Source organism: Grampus griseus (genome assembly GCF_964374135.1).
Source record: "Grampus griseus genome assembly, chromosome: 2".
In the NCBI taxonomy this organism is placed as follows: Eukaryota; Metazoa; Chordata; class Mammalia; order Artiodactyla; family Delphinidae; genus Grampus; species Grampus griseus.
Window position 1 is genome coordinate 575,783 of NC_139018.1, and position 16,124 is coordinate 591,906.

At 65.7% G+C, this 16,124-nt stretch overlaps 1 protein-coding gene across 5 annotated transcripts in view; it reads right to left on the minus strand.

Moving 5' to 3' along the window:
* Window positions 1-256: 256 nt before the first annotated feature.
* PACS2 (phosphofurin acidic cluster sorting protein 2) overlaps window positions 257-16,124 on the minus strand; it is a gene marked incomplete at its 5' end in the record, with an annotated part of 62,838 nt that continues 46,970 nt past the window's right edge. For 2 of the 5 annotated variants that reach the window (XM_082649670.1, XM_082649669.1), the window contains 14 exons: window positions 257-3,389; window positions 4,068-4,181; window positions 4,442-4,668; window positions 5,465-5,600; window positions 5,905-5,947; window positions 7,364-7,406; window positions 10,903-10,935; window positions 11,714-11,822; window positions 12,294-12,404; window positions 12,856-13,010; window positions 13,347-13,453; window positions 13,744-13,848; window positions 14,135-14,267; window positions 15,711-15,853. In XM_082649670.1, coding sequence (XP_082505796.1) covers window positions 3,271-3,389; window positions 4,068-4,181; window positions 4,442-4,668; window positions 5,465-5,600; window positions 5,905-5,947; window positions 7,364-7,406; window positions 10,903-10,935; window positions 11,714-11,822; window positions 12,294-12,404; window positions 12,856-13,010; window positions 13,347-13,453; window positions 13,744-13,848; window positions 14,135-14,267; window positions 15,711-15,853 — 1,578 coding nt within the window. In that variant the 3' untranslated portion in view covers window positions 257-3,270. Of the gene's footprint in view, window positions 3,390-4,067; window positions 4,182-4,441; window positions 4,669-5,464; window positions 5,601-5,904; window positions 5,948-7,363; window positions 7,407-10,902; window positions 10,936-11,713; window positions 11,823-12,293; window positions 12,405-12,855; window positions 13,011-13,346; window positions 13,454-13,743; window positions 13,849-14,134; window positions 14,268-15,710; window positions 15,854-16,124 lie in introns of those variants that run through there. The other 3 variants (XM_082649672.1, XM_082649671.1, XM_082649673.1) reach the window with 2 other exon arrangements.

Consider the following 16,124-nt stretch of genomic DNA (forward strand, 5'->3'; position numbering starts at 1 on the left):
GTTCCACTCCGGTGTCCATGGCCCGGGGCTTCATCTCGGGCTCTCGAGGAGTCCCGGCCCCGCGCCGCTCGGAGGGACTCGCCTCGCAGACGCCCCCGGCCGTCCGCGCCCTGACCCCAGGCCCCCTTGGGTCCCCGCCCCGCGTGGGGGCCTCGGAGCGCCGGCCCGCGACGGGCGGGCGGAGCTCGCGCCTGGACGGATGGAGGGGCCGAGGCTGCTCGAGAGGAATCACACAGCAGGCGAGGGAGGGCCTGGGAGTGCTCCCCGCGTTTATTAGTGTCGCATCAGCACCTTAAAATACTCCACGTGGTCACATAACGTGAGATTAGAATCTGTTTTCCAAAAACGCTATTTACATTAATCCTGTTTTCCATTAAAAAAAAACACACAAAAACCTAGCAACACGTACATCCTAGAAACCAAACAACGCACAAAGAACTGGACGGGGGGTCTGCAGGAACGCACGGCGGCACCCCTTAGCCTCCCCTGGGGGAGGGACCCCCAAGCCCAGTCCTCAGGCCCCTGCCAAGGACTTATCTTCCTCTCCACCGGAGGACAGGACGGGTCTCGGGAGGGGTCAAGGAACAGGTGTAGGGGTCAGGCAACTGGCCTTTGGGAGCAAGTGGCCCGGTCTTGTCATGAGGAACCTGTTCTGGGACAAAGGCCAGTCAGGTCTTCATATCTGGGAGTGAGGACAGGGCAGCAATGCTGGCCCTGGCTGCTCTGATCTGCCTGCCGCTGCACAGAGACCTTTGGTTCTGGGCCCAGAGTCCCTCTCCGTCCGGATCTGCAGCCGTGACACTGACTCGGGACACCGGCCTGCATGCCCTGAGGAGATGGGAACCCAGGGGACCAACACAAGGAGGGAGAAGCAGTGGCCCGGTTACAGGGCTGGAGCTCACCTCCACGGGACCTCAGCGAGGGCAGAGCTTGCCCACACCATGCCACCAGGCCCACGAGGAGCCTGGCCTTACCTGAAGGTGGCTGGTGGCTTAACCTTTGAGTCCTAAGGACCACTGGTCACCCAATGGGCTGAGGACCCCTGCTCCTGTCCTGTGGGTCATGGTCTGGGGCCCGTGTTCCTCACTTGCCCCCACCACCCTCCACGTGCTCACGGCTGCACTGGCTCAGTCACAGACGGCTTTGGCTTCTGCATCACCTTCCTCCCAGGGACAAAGTGCTTTTGTATGTATCCTCAGAACAGCTCCATGAGGTAGGCTGGGGAAACGTGACCATCCCCGTTTAGCCGATGGGGAAACCGAGGCACCAGCGTGAGCAAAGCCCAGGTCTCCAAGTGAGTTATGGTGGTTGGGGTCATCTGCACGACCTCCTGGGCCCATAAACAGTGTGGCCGGTGGGCCCCGTGGCACTGGACAGACCACAACTGGGCTCTGCAGGCCCAGCGGCACAGGGTGGAGGTGCTGGGTGTCTTCTCCTTGTGGGTACAAGGACACAGGGAGGCGTGAGGAAGACAGCTCACAGTAGGGGTGGATGGGACAGCCCCCTTTGGCCCTTCTTCTAAAACTAGCTCTGCAGCTGGAAAGTTAAGTCAAGGGTGTGTCACCTGCACCTCCTTCCCGTTGAGTGTGACCTTTGGAAACGCGAGCAGTAACCAAGGCCCTGAGGCCAGTGGTGGGAACGAGGGGGGAGGCTCAAGGTCCCCAGGCTGCTTCTGAGTGTAGCCGCAGGCAGATGCTGCATAGGCCGCCCAAGGGGTCCTCAGCTCAGCGGCCTGCACCCTCCCCCAGGTCCTTCCCAGGGAGGGGCAGGGCCCCTGGTCCAAGGCCATGTCCAAACGCTGTCTGCCAGCTAGGTCCAAGGCCCTCAGCCATGGACACTCGGACCCCGTACAGCCACCTGGGGGAGGTAAGCAGGTAATAAAATAGGCCATTTTCCATCCACTAAGTGGGACCCCTCTGTGCCACAGGCTGTTGGTGAGGCCCGTCCTCCAGAAGAGCGGGAAAGGCCTGCAGCCTGTCTGCGTTTGGCACTGTTTCTGAGCACAGCATGTGTGGCTCTCGGCCCTAGGAAACTGGGCTCACAGCCCCCTGGGTGGGTCACCACGGTCCTACCGCCACAGCTGCCAAGGGGCAGGAGCTGGGGGGCTCTTCCTGTGGAGTGCTGGGGTGCAGGCCTGTGGGGTAGTGGGAGGACTGGCGAGGACCCTGGCCTCAGGTGGAGGGTAGGCTCGCCCCCCTCCGCAGGGACCCAGACCACAAACATCTCTGTCCTGAGGAGCCCGGCCTAGAGGTGGGGCCCCAGCTTCACCCACAGCCCCAACGGGGCTTGGCCCCTATGGTCTGGCCGCCTTGTCTGAGCTCTAACTGGCCACATTAGTGTTTCAGAGAACAAACACCTGGCTGCCTGGCCAAACACCTCCCAGCCAGCACGGGGGCTGGGGTGGGGGCAGGAGGTGGCAGCTGCGGAAGCCACCGTGCCCACTAAGTCTGGGGCAGGCACAACTCGCAGAAGCAGAGCGGCGCCGCGGGGACAGCCGGGGGGGAGCAGTGGGTGTGGGGGGCGGGGACCCCGGGCAGCACAGCTGCTCTGCCTCAGCCCTAAGGGGCTGTCGGGGCTTCAGAAGAGCAACGTCTTTTTGGCAGCTACATTGCAACATGTATTTGAAAGCATTAAAAAATCCGCGACTATAAAACCGCCACTGCCCCCTGTGGCTGGAGGTCACTGGGATCCACGAGTGGGCGGTGCCGGGGCATCTCTTGCCTGGTTGGTGGCTGGGGCCCAGGGCTGGGCTGACTGGCCTGACTGGCCTCTGTTCTGCCCAGGACGCCCCCGACAGAAGGCTGGCCTTTGGCCTCTGGCCACCCAGCTCGGTGCCTGGGCACACAGGCAGCCGGGGGTCGGGGTGGCCGCCTGCCGGACCCTGGCTCCGAGGAAGCAGAGTCCTGGCTTTCAGGAAGGACAGGACGCAAAGGCAAGAACCCTTCTTGTTGGGGGGCTGGGTGGGGGGAGTCCTGAGGCCACAACACACCTTCCACGATTCTCAAGTTCAACACTGTCCGCCTGACCTCCCACCCCTGCCGAACGTTCTGGTTAAGAAGCAGAGCAGTTGTGGGGTCCCGGTGGGGGGCTGCCCCGTTAGTTTCCAGGTAGTGAGCATGTTCATACTTAAGACTGTTTTTCTCTGGGTTTTTAGGGGTCTGTCTCTGCAGTAAACTGAAATGTTAACAGAAAAGCAGCTGGGCCCTCCCGGCGCTCGGCCATCGCAGGGCTGCAGGGCGGGGAGCCGGCGCGGCCCCTTGGCAGGCGGGGCTAAAAGGTGGACTTGGAGTGTCCGAAGATGCAGATGGGGAAGTGCTTGACGTGGGAGGACCACTGGGCCGCCAGCTGGAAGAACTTGACGTCGTTCCACTCCACACCGTCGATGAGGACTGTGGGGGACAAGACCGCCTGACCCACCTGCCCCTCCTCCAGGCCGTGGCACAGAACGAGGCTGGAGGGCCTGACACCCCCGGGGACTCCCAGGCGACACTCGCTGGTTCTCAGTGGCCCCGTAGGAAGAGGTCTGGGACGGCCCAGCCCACCTTGCTGACCTTCCTGCCAGCTGCCCACCACCGCCCCCACGGCCAGCCCCTTCCCGACTTCAGGGGACCTGCTTGTCCACAGCCCCTCTGCCTCAGCAGGGGTCTGCAAACCCAATTTAAAACACTCTCCACTTAAACCAGAAAATCAACAGAGGCAGGCAGACTTGAGCTCATGAAAAAAGAAAAATCTCGAGAGCTCATATTCTGTTATTTGCAGAGTATCTTCTATAGAAAGGCTGAGATAAAGCACAAAGGGCTGAGAAAACCATTCCACGCACACGAATAGCCTCCTCCACGCGTGTTCAAAGCTCAAACTACGCAGTATGACTTCATAGCAAACCAAAGCATTTCCTGAGGTGAACTTAGAAAAGCCACCCAGCTCGGCTCTGGTTTACTTCCATATCCTCCCCCAACACACACTCCCGCTGGGGGACAGAGAGAGAGACAGAGGAGAGAGAGAGACAGAGAGAGAGACAGAGAGAGGGAGGCAGGGAGGCAGGGAGGCAGGGAGGGGGCAGCGCTCACCCCGCAGCATGTTCTGCTGGTGCTTGGCGGTGCAGATGAGGCGGCTGATACCCTCGATGCACTGGCTTTTGGACTCTACATCCTTGTCCTTGGTTTTCTTGGGCAAAAACATCACTAGGAGGAAAAGGGGCTGTGCTGTCCTCCCGTTGTCCCTCAGGGATGGGGGGGTAGCAGGGGCTGTGGGCTCACCTTGGCCCTTGGACCCTGCTCATCTGGACCCCCTTCCGCACGGACCCTGCCTGCCACCGCCCGCCCACCAGGAGGCCTTTGCCCGGGGCTCTGGACAGAAGCGGCCCCCAGGCCTGTGGTGCCCTCAGGGCCTGCCCAGCGGCCCCTTCGATTGTCCCGACAGCCAGCCCGCCTCCCCACCTCACCCTTCTTGTTCTTCTCCTTGGTGACCACGGTCATGGACATGGTGGGCGTGGCCGCAGCCTCGCCGCTGCTGGGCAGCCTGCTGACCTGGAGAGACCGGAAGGTGCACTTGAGTGTGTTTTTGGTGGTGGGCGGGTCCTTCCTCTCCGCATCTCTCTTCCTGTCTGCGGGCTGGGCTGCCGTCCAGTAATCCACCTGCAGCCCCATCAGCTCGGCGCCGACGCCCTGGCTGTGAAAGACGAGGGAGGCTCACCCCTCCGTCCTCAGCGGGTGACGGCAGCACCCCCACAGCTGGCACAGGCGAGGAGGCGCCCGCTGGTGCCTGTGCTGCCCGACATCGGGGGACCACCGGCAGCAGCTGAGGACGGAGGGGAGCTCGGGGCCCAGAGCCCGCTGGCGGGCCGTCCTGGTCTCCTGGGGCAGCCCCATCTGCACCCGTGGCTCCAGCATCGTCACGATGCTGGGGTCACCCAGGAGTGTCCAGACCTGCCGCCTGCCCACGCTGCCGCTCTGTCTGGTGGGCCCAGGCCCACCGACCCCTTGGAGGTGCAGTCTCAGGGCCCAAGTCCTCCCCGACCCTGCAGCGGTCCTGCCTGGGTGAGCTCTGCTCACGAGAGCCTCGAGGGCATCCGATGGGGGCTGCGGACCCCCCACCCACTGTCCCCGCGCCTTCTACTCACATCTGAGTTTCCAAAATCCCCTCTGTGTGCAGAGCACCCCGTATTTGTACTCTGTAGTTCCCGTCCCTAGGAAGGCAGGGGGTGGGGCGAGGTGGGGAGACACCAGGCCAGGACTGAGCAGTCCAGCGCCCCGACTCACTTGTCTGATGAGCCTTGGTCGACACCACCACGGCCCCTGCAGGGCCGCTGAGCCCACCTTCCGCCCTGACCCTCTGCTTCCTGGCACCCCAGGGTACAGCCAGGGACCACGAGGAACTGCCAGTGTTCTCAGCACAGTCCCTGCTGCGCTGGGGGGACGGACGGCGTGAGCTGGGGGGCAGCGTCCGCCCACATGGCTGCATTTACCTGGGGGAGGACAGGCCCCCGCTCACCGACGGGGAGGAGGGCGGGGTGGGTGAGGCCTCCTTGGCCGCGGGAGATGTGGACGGCGGGGTGGACGAGAGTGCGCTGGAGCCCGAGGGGGCCGCGTCATCTGAGTCACCTTGGGAAGGAGTCGGGGGCCAGTGCTGAGCTCCCGCGCTGCTCTGCCCCAAGCCCTCTGGACCCAGACATGGCAGGGAGGCCAGGCAGCTGTGGGCTGGGTGGGGGCATGTGTGGGAAGCGGGAGACCCCTCCCCCCGCCCCCCCCCACCCCCCGCTTAGGCTGAGGGGGAGCTGTCAGGCCTCCAGGGTCAGGAGTGGCCCATCCATGGGGAACAGAAGCCCCTCAGCAAGGTGCGTGTTGGTGCTGGGGCTGCCCCGGCCCTCCTGCACCCCAGCCCCCAATGCAGGGATGATGGAGTTACCTGAAGTGGCCGAAGATGGCTCCACTATTCCAACCTTCACCACCTAGAAGGCAACGGAACGTGCTGGCAGTGGCCCGGGGGTGGCGCTGGGACTCCACACCGGGCAGGGACCTGTTTTCCTACCACCCATCCTCCATGTGCCCCCAGCCCCCAGGAACTCCTGGGGCCGAGCCAGGTCCCAGCCCCTCAGTCTGTGGGACAGAGCTAAGCTCAAGGGAGCCACCGCCTGCGTGGTCAGCCACGGTACGGGCCCTGCTGAGGGACCTCCCTGTGCAGGGGGCATGTTTGGGAGGCGCCCTTGAATTAAAGCAAGCTCTGTGGCCACCCCTCACTCCCGGGACGAAGGCTGCCAGCCAGCCCCTGGCCTGGCCCTGAGCTGTGGCCAGCATTCAGGACACACGTGGCCTCCGGCAGGACTGGCGCCCTACCTCCACGAGCGAACCTCTCAGGGCCCACACCCTGGACTCAGCAAACTGCGTGCCTGTGAGACTGGCGGGCGCAGATGTCAGCGGGTCAGGTGCTGGAGTGAGGGAGCCCTGCCCAGCGGGGCCCTAAGGCAGCCCTGGGGCCTGCTCCAAACCCGCGTGGGCTGCTGGTGGGGGAGGGGGGGCCTGGCCCCACCCTGACCAGGGCGGGAGCTGTGTCACGTGAAAGAAATCACGACAACAACGGCTCCTGCCTCGGTCACGCGGTGGCATCTCAAGTGCAGCCAGCGGGACAGGCCCTCCTGTCACCGCAGCAGCTTCCTCAGGACAGGCTGCTCCGGACCAGCACCCTCCAAGTACAGCCAGCAGCCACCTGACGCCTGAGCAGAGCGAACCACGGCCTAGAGGCCCTGCTGTGCCAGGCTGCCATACGGCTCTCACAGCAGAGGCCGGGCTGGAGACCACGGTGGGACCACAGGCTGTGGACGCGTGGCCTGGCCAGCGAGGAGTAGCCCTTACTCCTTGGCAGTGGGAAAAAGCAAAACCTCCCAACTTACAGGGGTGATCCCAGCCGAGCAAGCCTGCCCTGCGGCTCCCAGAGGACAGAGGCAGCCCTCTGCCCCCACCCCAGGCGGGGCCTGTCCTGAGGCCCGCCGACCCTCGGTACCCCCTGAAGAGCTGAGCCTGACACTGGGCCCGGACACCCAGGACGGTGCTGAGAACTGGATCCTCACCCCCAGGTGGGCTGCCTGCTTCCACATGTCAGGCCCCAGCAGAGCCGGGGCAGCGATACGCCTGGGCTCACCCCCCAACCGCAGCAAGAAAAAACAGAGAGCTTTAGGGTGGGAGAAACGTATAAGGCAAGTCCTCAGCTCAAACTGGTGAGGAAGGTTCTGGAACAGATCAAGTTAATGCAAGAACAGAGCGATTATGGAAGACCTCTTGGCAGAGGAACGGTCTCGCGGCAGCAGGCGGAGCCAGCCAGGCGGCAGCGAAGCTCTGCGCAGGGCACTGCCTGCCCGAGCAGTACTCACCCCTACGAAGGGAATGAACTTCTGAGAGGACTCTTCGTCGGGGCTAAGACGAGGGAAACAGACAGTTAGCGCTCTCCCCGAGGGACAGGCCCTTTCGGAGCGGCCCTGCCCCACCCACTGCCTCGCTCCCACCCTCCCGCAGGACGCCTGGCCTGGACCTCAGACCCGCAAACCCTTCTGACATACAGCAAGGGCAAACGCATCTCTGCACCGAGGTCCAGAGGCCCACGGGACAGCCCAGAGGGGAAGGGTGGAGAGTGCAGCCTCGCCCAGGAATCCGCCACTCTATCCTGGGGGCCTGGGGCTCGGGGCAGCCAGCCCAGCCCAGCCCAAAGGTCTTCCTGCTGGCCCCACTCACTGAGCCCCGAGAGGCCGGCTTTCTGTGCCCCCAGGATGCCCCAGGAACAGTCTGGGCCTCTGCCAGTGATCGGGGGTGACTGGCCCAAGCCAGGCTAGGGAGGCTTTCTCCCAGACGGTCTGGGTAAAGCTGGTGCCCACTGTGGGGGGGGCCTATCTCCAGGACTTTGGCCTCGGTGATGGGGTGCACACGCCACGTTCTAACAGAACGATGCCCCAAGAGGAGCCCGAGGGCGAGACTGAGGCTCTGTGGGCTGTGCTGCTGCTCTGTGCCCACGGGCTCTGCAGGACTTCTGGCAGAACCTCAGCCTCGCCGGAACCGCTGGTCACAGCCCATCGGTGGCAAAGGCATCCAGTGTCCAAGGGCCCTGGGTGCGGGTGTTGGCAGGAGCCGAGGGGGTGCAAACCCATCTCTTCCTCTCCCTCTTCCCCAGCCAGGGCTGCTCCTGCCCCCGCCTGGTGTCCGCCTTAGCCTAGGCTGTGGTCCGAGGGGTTCTCCCGCAGGACTGAGGCTCCACCGGCGGCTGGGAGAGCGCCTCCTTCTTGGCCGCCTCCGTGTAGGTCCCCAGGGCGGGGCCGGTCCTGAGCGTTCTGTCCCTCCCCCAGCTTCAGGGAAGATAGGCGCCCCTCCCCACTTCCTCGGCTGGCGGCGTCCACCCAGCCGTGGGCCTGCTCTCCGAGCTGACCTCCCAGTTCCATTTGTCTCATCTCCCTAAACCAGAGCCTGTCGTCAAAGATCAACTCTTCTGCGGGTGAGTCCACACGTGCGCGCCACGCAAGGCAGTGGCCCAGGGGTGTCACTCAGGGAGAAGCCTCTGCTCCAAGCAGGTGGTTGGGGGGGGCCTCCCTGGGTACCAACTCCCGGGACCAGGAGCCCCACGTCGCCAGAGCCTTCAAGAGGCCCTCCCCTCCCTGCCCCTGTGGGGGGGCGGAGGCCTGCACCTGGCTGGCGCTCCCCGTGAAGTGTGGCCACCAGCTGGCCAAGTGACCCTGGCCCAGGGGCCAGCACAAAGTGCTGTCAGGCTGGTCCCGGCAGGAGCCGCCGCCCCCCCCAAGGCACCCCCGGGATCTGGGCACCCACGACCTCTGCCCCGGCACCACCCACCCCACCTTCGCAAAAGAGACAGCAAATGTCTTTGGGTGAAAGACCCAGGTTCAGTCCATCCAATTGCAAATGACCAGATTACCAGTCTCTCTCCCCCTTGCAAGGAGAGTACAGTTGGAAGAGAAAACTTCTCTTTTTTCATTTCAAGCAACGAATCAACCCAAATCCTGCGCCCAGACCTCCTTCTGCATGCAGGGCGGCAAGAAGCAGGAAGCCGGGTGGGGTCCCTGGCCCAGCGCACGGGAGGCTCGGACCCTCAGGGCTCCCACCCTCGGCGAGCCACGGCCCGTCCCCCCCGCCCCTCCGTCCCACGATCGGCACGCAGAAAGGCAGGCAAACGGGGGCCTCAAGAGACGGGACTCAGGGACTGCTCGCCACAAACGCCAAAGCCAAGCCGCCCCTGGGCCATGCAGACCACATCCAGAACGCGGCACGCGCCCGGCGAGACGGGGGTGACACCAGCTTCCACCGAGACCCTCACCCTGGACCCTGGGTGCGGAGGGGCACACGTGTTCTTGGCAGGGCAGCGGACAGAACTCCTAGGGCCTGAGCCGCGGCTCTGCGGCAAGGCCCCTGGGCGTGGCTCCTGAGACCCGCACATGGGGGGTGTTGTGGCGTGCCTCCCCTTGAGGTGGGGGGGGGCTTGGAGGCTGAGGGGGCGCAGCCCACACGAGGCTGGTGTAAAGGCGCTGGGAAGCCCTCTAGCGATTGCCCGGGGGGACAAACGGCGGGTCCGAGCCCAGGCCGGGAGCTGGCGCTGGGCAGATAGGCTCCTCCCTGCAGGTGCCCTCACGGGGCCTGGGCTGGAGAGGGACCAGAAGAGCCGTGCCCGCTGCCCATCCTCTCCTGGGTCTCCTGACCCCTCCAGGTGGACAGCAGCCTGTTCTCTGTCACAGCAGGCAAAGGCCGACCTGCTGCGCTTCCAGCCCCGGGCTCCAAGCGTGGATGGCACGCTGCCTTCACAGGGCTCCAGCAGGGCATCCAGAGCCCCCGCCCGACCCCCCATGCCGGTGTCACCACTGTAACGCGGAGGCGGGGGCACGAGGCACGGAGGAGGCTCAGGGTCTCCTAAGCCCCGGCTCGAGGCTCACGAGCGCCAACCGCAGCACAGTCGAGAAGCTGTGGCCCAGGCAGCGCAGCATGCCGCGGACTCCCGGCGCCTCGGCTGGGGCGGGGGAGGGGAGGGAAGCCGGCGCAGGCCCACAGGACAGCCCGAGGGGTCAGCAGCGCACACCACGGCTGGTCTTTCTCTAGTCCCTGAGGCTTGTTTAGCAGGACAGTCCAACGAGCTTAGACCCCTCCTCCTGGTCTGGCCCAGGGCCCAGCAGAGAGGCCACTTGGGACCCAAGGACCCTCCCTGGGGGGCTTTCCCAGGAGAGCAAATAACCTGAGACCCATGGCAGAGAAGCGCCCTGAGGGACCCAGTGCAGGACGCCAGGCAGGCAGGGGCCCTGTGTGAAAGGGCAACTCTGGGAGCATCCGGAGCTCAGCTCCCAACAGACAGCCAAACCGAGGGTGGAGCCGCCTTGGGGGAGACGAGCACTTCGCCCGTGTGCAGCGGTCCCATCCAGGTAAACACGGCCTGGGTGCAGGGCGGCGGGGGCTTGGAGCTGGCCACTGACCACTGCCGTCACCCAGGGCGAGCTCCCCATCCCCTCTCCCCACCGCCCCCACGTGGAGGGTCCGCATGAACGCCATCCTCCCCCAGCTGCTGGTACCATGTGCTGGGAGCAAGGCCCACAGTCGGAGAGAGCTGCCAGCACCCGGCAGCTCTCGGGGTGAAACCAGCCCCTGCTGCGCATTTAAGAGGCAGCGCCGCCAGGCTTCAGAGATGGAGCAGCTCAGGGAGAAGAAGTTCAGTCGGCCATTTCTTAAACCCAAACTCAGAACGGAAACAAAGAGCCTGCCCAGCGACTTGCAGGCAGCAGGCTTTTGTCGCTGCAGCTGGGTGGGGGCCCGAGTGCAGGCCTGGCTAGGGCAGCTGGCAGTGCACCGGGGCCCACCTGCTGACACTGCTAAACAGCCTTAAAGACCAGCCAGCGGGCAGAAGGGGGCGCGGCCCCAGGGACAGCGGTACCTGAGAGTAAAGTCAAAATGAAAGTTCTTTCTCCTTTTCAGAAAGCCACCAAAGAGAAAAACATGACGTTACTAGATGCTCAGGTGCGGCGAGGCACCCCCAGGCACGGCACCAGCACAGCGGTCCCCGTGCCCCGCGCAGAGGAAGAGCCGGGAACCTTGCGCTAGGCTGCGCGCTGGCCGCCTGCAGAGGCTTTGGCTCGATTCTGCCTCCGCCTTAAGGAGCTGAGCACCGTCCCCGACGGGAGCGGGGGAGCTGTACTTCATCAGCCCGGCGTGGTCTGCCTATTCCTGCCCTTCCCCACCCGGACGCCTCTGTCCGGGGGCTGGCTAAGGGGCCGCTCGATCCCCCAACCTGTGCGCCCAGGCCCACCCCGTCCTGGGCACGGCCCCTGACCACCGTCCTGCACTGGGCGGGGTGAGAAACGGGTCTCCCTGCCGGGAAGCCCCGCTATTGGAGGAGCGTGTGCCCAGGCTAGAGAAGGCAGGTCGCTGCTGGGGGCCAAGCACCAGGACCACTATTCTTGTAACTTTTACTACCGGAAGTCCCAACACACACAACGAGAAAGAAAAAGCGACCAGCTCATTCTAACTCCGATACGCATCGGGAAAGGGTGCAGTGGTCGAGGAGAACTGGGGGCTGCTCGGATGGCTCACAGGCTCCCCCGATCCCAGCTCGGCTTCCCTCCCGCAGAGCCCAATGAGCAACCCAAGGAGCTGGGACAGCGAGAACTGCGGGCTGCCCGCTGAGACCGCAGAGGGACGGTGGGTCGCTGCCGCCGCCCCACACCCACCCAGGCCCCAGGAGGTACCTCTTCTGCTTGTAGGTCAGCATGGCCTCCGCGATGGGCAGCTGGTGGGCGCAGTTGGCCCCTGAGATGTACTGCGTGATCCTCGACACAATGTCCGGCGTGTCCTGCACTGCACGAGGAGACCAGGAGGGGTTCGTGGGGTGCTGCACGCCAGCACCCCGAATCCAGGCGGCCATGCTGGGGGCGGCTGAGCAGCTCCTCTGGCAGCCACCCTCATGGGGTCCTGGGGAGGGCAGCAAGGCCTGTCCAAGTCCTGAAGAGCCCTCCCCGGGGGCCCGGTCGCCAAGGACCTCTGAGACTCACGGTGGGCAAAGGGAAGCATCCTGGCCGAGGCTCCACTGGCCCGGCCCGCTGACCCCACCTCCCTCCCAGGCGCTCAGGCCCCAGAGGGGCCTGAGAAAAAGGCAGGCACACAGGTCGCGTCTCAGGGGACAGCGAATGACTCGGGTTCTCACGGAGGCTTGGTGGGGTGGGCGCCAGGGCTGGGGGGGCGTGGCGACGGGGGCACGCGCGCGAGGGGCGTGGCAGCGTGGGCTCGAGGGCGGGGGCGCAAGGGGCGTGGCCGGGGCCCGGGCCTCACCGGCGCTCTGGGCCTCCAGCTTGTTGAATAGGTCTCTCCAGGTCAGATCCTGGAAGAAGTTGTTGTACCTGTAGTCCACGGAGCCCAGGTATCTGGCCACCGGGTGGGAGCCTGCGAGCCGAGGGGAGAGCATCAGGATGCGCGGACCCCGCGCGCAGTTCCGCGCCTCCCCGATGACTTCGGCCCCCAACCCCCGGTCCCCAAGGAAGCGGCTTCTCGGCCTCCTTGGAACACAGATCACTCGGCCGGACCGAGGTGTGTCCTGCAGACCAGACGGCCTCTTGCGCTGCGGGGAGGGGTCTCCTCTACACCTCAGCCCTTTCCAGGAGACAGATTTGTTTGCAACATACTGCGTAAGCCGAAAAATGGGATTTTGGTTTTGATTTGCAGAGGATTCTGATAACTTAAAGCGGTTAATAACCAAGCCCTGCTTGGCACTTTGACAACAAATCCAAGGCGACATCGAGTCGCCCAAGCTGCGGGGCCTGCGGGCGCTCGGAGGGCGGACGCCGCTGCCGGGCACCCGCGTGGCTCCTGCGGAGGACTCAAGCGCGCCCCTCACCCAGCGGGATGACGAGGAAGCGCATGTAGCCCAGCCAGTCGGGGGTCTTGTGGGACAGCTGCTCCACGAAGAGCCGCAGAACGGCGCTGAGGTAATGCTGCGCGCCCGCCACGGCGATCTTCACGGGGGTCGGCGGCTGGGAATTGCAGTTGCAGCTGCGGCCCCGCAGGCAGGACGAGAGGGAACAGACGCCTCAGGCAGCCGCCCCCGCCGCGAGGGCCGGCCTCGCTGGGCCCGAGGGGGGCCCCAGGGCGCCCCTGCTCCCCTCCACCCGGCCTCTCCCGCGGCTCACGCTGATGGAGTCACCGGAACCCAGGCCCCCCAGACCCGCCCAGGATTCCCCCAGCGCTGAGGAAGCTCCCGCCTGGGCCACTGCTCTCCTCCCTGCCCTGGCAAGACTGCGGATCGGCAGGACGGAGCCACACAAAACGCTGGGGTGCAGAGATCCCCATGGACTCCCGGGCGGCAGCCACGGAGGGTGTGGGACTCACTATCTCTGTATCCGAGAGACGATGGTGCTGAAGGCCGCCTGGACGTCGGCAGCAGAGCACGTGCACACCACGGGGAGCGTGTGCCGCTGCAGGACGTCCGAGAGGAACTGGGAGGCGGCGGAGGGTGAGCCTCCGAGCCACCCACCACCAGCCTCGCCTGTGAGCGCGCCTCGGTCAGGGTCCTCAAACAGGCAAGGCTGGCCAGACACCCCCGCCACTCCATCCTGCGGGTGGACGCCCAGCCCCTGGACGCTCCACCCTGCAGAGGCTGCACTGCCCTTCCCCCCTCCCCTCTGCGGGGAGGCTGCGCCGCCGCCTCCCCCCTCCCCTCTGCAGGGAGGATGGGCCGCCCCCTCCCCCCTCCCCTCTGCGGGGAGGATGCGCCGCCCCTCCCCACCTGCCCCTGCCAGTCCGAGGTGTTGACAAGAATGATGTTTTCGGGGAGCTGGTCATCTGAGATGAGGATGTGGTTTAACTGGTCATACACAGTCTTCCTGGGGATCTGAAGACACAGTGCCCGCCGAACCCAGCGTGAGGGGAGCTGCGCCTGCCCCTCACCTGCTCAGCCCCACTCCCTCTCCAGCAGCCACCTGGGAGGGCTCAGACACAGGGCCTCGCTGTGGACAGCGGCCACGGGGCTGAAGGCGCTGCAGCGAGGCGGCAGCAGCAGCGGCAGTGGGCTGTCCCGACAAGCCCTCCAGGTAGAGAACAAGCGCCCTCGCCTTGGAGCCGCCCGCCCTGGGCCAGCCGGGGGTGGCCGGGGTCCCCGCCCTGGGCTGGGCACCCACCTGCAGCTGGCTCCGAGTGTCCGGGCAGCGCTCGTTGTCCAGGCTGTTGGCCCGCTCGTTCTGCGGACGCGCCGGCTGCCGCTCCTTCAGCGACGTGCTCCGGCCCCGGCGGCCGGCCTGCTTCCCCTCGGCCCTGCGGGGGAAGGGACGGGCTGGGGCAGCCTGCAGGAACTCACTGCCCCAGTCAGGGGCCACCCAGCAGCAGAGGCAGTTGAGGATGGTCGTGGTGTGGTGTGCGCTGTCAGGCAGCAGGGCCGAAGGCCACACAGAGCCCACGAACCCCAGAGGGCCCGAGGGGCACCTGTGGGGACTGAGACCTCCCACGCCCGGGACACAAGCCTGGTGCAGCCCAGTGCCCGGGGGCCTGGAGCTCCTCCCGGCCCTGACACAGGCCTCTGTGCGCCCCAGCCAGGCCAGTGCCAGCGCCCAGACCCACTGCTTCTGGAAACTTCCTGTCACAGAAACATAAGGGCACCCTGGTGCTCGAGGTGCCTGCCCCGCTGGGTCTCACGCCAGGGCAGGGGCTGCCATCGGGTGAAGAGCTAGGCTGGGGGCTTCAATACCAAATGCCGTATCAGTGCTGGGTTTTGTTTCTCGTTTCTGTGAGTAGACGTGCGTGGGGTGGCGGGCAGGCGGTGGGCAGTGAGGGCTGATCTGTGGGGCACCACCCTTGAAAATCGGGGCATAAGGCCTGATGCAGCGTGCTGAGCGACAGCTGCATGGGACTGCAGCCCCGGGAGAGGGCGGAGCAGAGGCCCATGCCGGCTCTGTGGCCCTCCAGGGGGCAGCGAGCTGTGGGGTGGGATCTGAGGCCCTGAGGCAGTGGTGGGCATGTGGCCAACTGTGGCCGGGGGCGGGGGGGGGGAGGTGGGAGGTGACCACGCAGGGCAGCTCAGAGGGCGAGGGTGGGTGCCCAAGGAAGGAGCAGCAGAGCCGGAGCAAGGACCTGATCGAGGTGGGGGAGGGGAAGAGGGCACGTGAGGGACCCAGAAGGTTCGTCCACCACCAGGAAGCCACCTGAGGTCACTGCACCTCAGACCCCAGCTTTTGATGCGGCGCTCACCCAATTACATGACCCACTCTGGGAGGCAGGGTCCTCGGGACCCCGGCCCAGTTGCCACCCCCTCCCCCGCCCCACAGACGTCCTGCGCTGGACCCCTCACAGTCCGTGAGGGCTGCTGTGCCCATCCACACAGGCGCTGGGTCCAGCTCTCCCGACGCAGCGCACGTGGGCTCAGCGGGGCACACCCTACGTGCTCCGGCACCCAGCACCACGGGAGCAGCGGCACCTAGCACAAGCCCTGCTCCACTCGTACAGTCCCTGGTCCAGGAGAACGTGAGTCAAGGACAGCGGGACCTCCCCTGCCCTCGGAGCAAGCAGCCACACCTCGGCCCGGTCAGACCTGCAGGCGGCTAGTTCGGTGCGGATGGGGGGTGGGGGTCCAATGTGGACCTCCCGGGACGGGCCTGGAGACCTCAGTGCTTCCCAGGTGACGCTCATCCGGTCAGACGGTCCCTCCCACACGGGCCCACACAGGCATTGCCGGCCTGATGGCCTCCCCGGGCGGCCAGTCACCTGGTGGAGGGAATGACCAGAGACTCTGTCTTGGTGATCCGCCCGCTGGGTGGCAGCTTCTCGGTGAACGTGTCCAGGGCAGAGGGCTCCACCTCCGGGCTGTCCTCGGGCGGGGCTGGCTGCTCCCCCGGGGTGGGCGCGCTCTGACGGACAGAGAATGGCGCTGGTCAGGAACGCACGCCCCCCGGGGCCTCCTCTCGGCCATGCGCTCCTGTGCCAGAGGGGCCCTGGGTTGGGTGAGGCTGCCTAGGCCTCTCTTGGTCTGGTGGCTCCCTGCGTGTGGACACGGCCACGTGCTGCCCTGGGAAGTGAGCTGACTTCACCCTCCAACCACAGGGCTCAGTCCTGGCTGCCACCGAGAGACCCGCACCAACCCTCCCCAAACCTCCTCTGGACCTTCCCTAAGAACCCTCA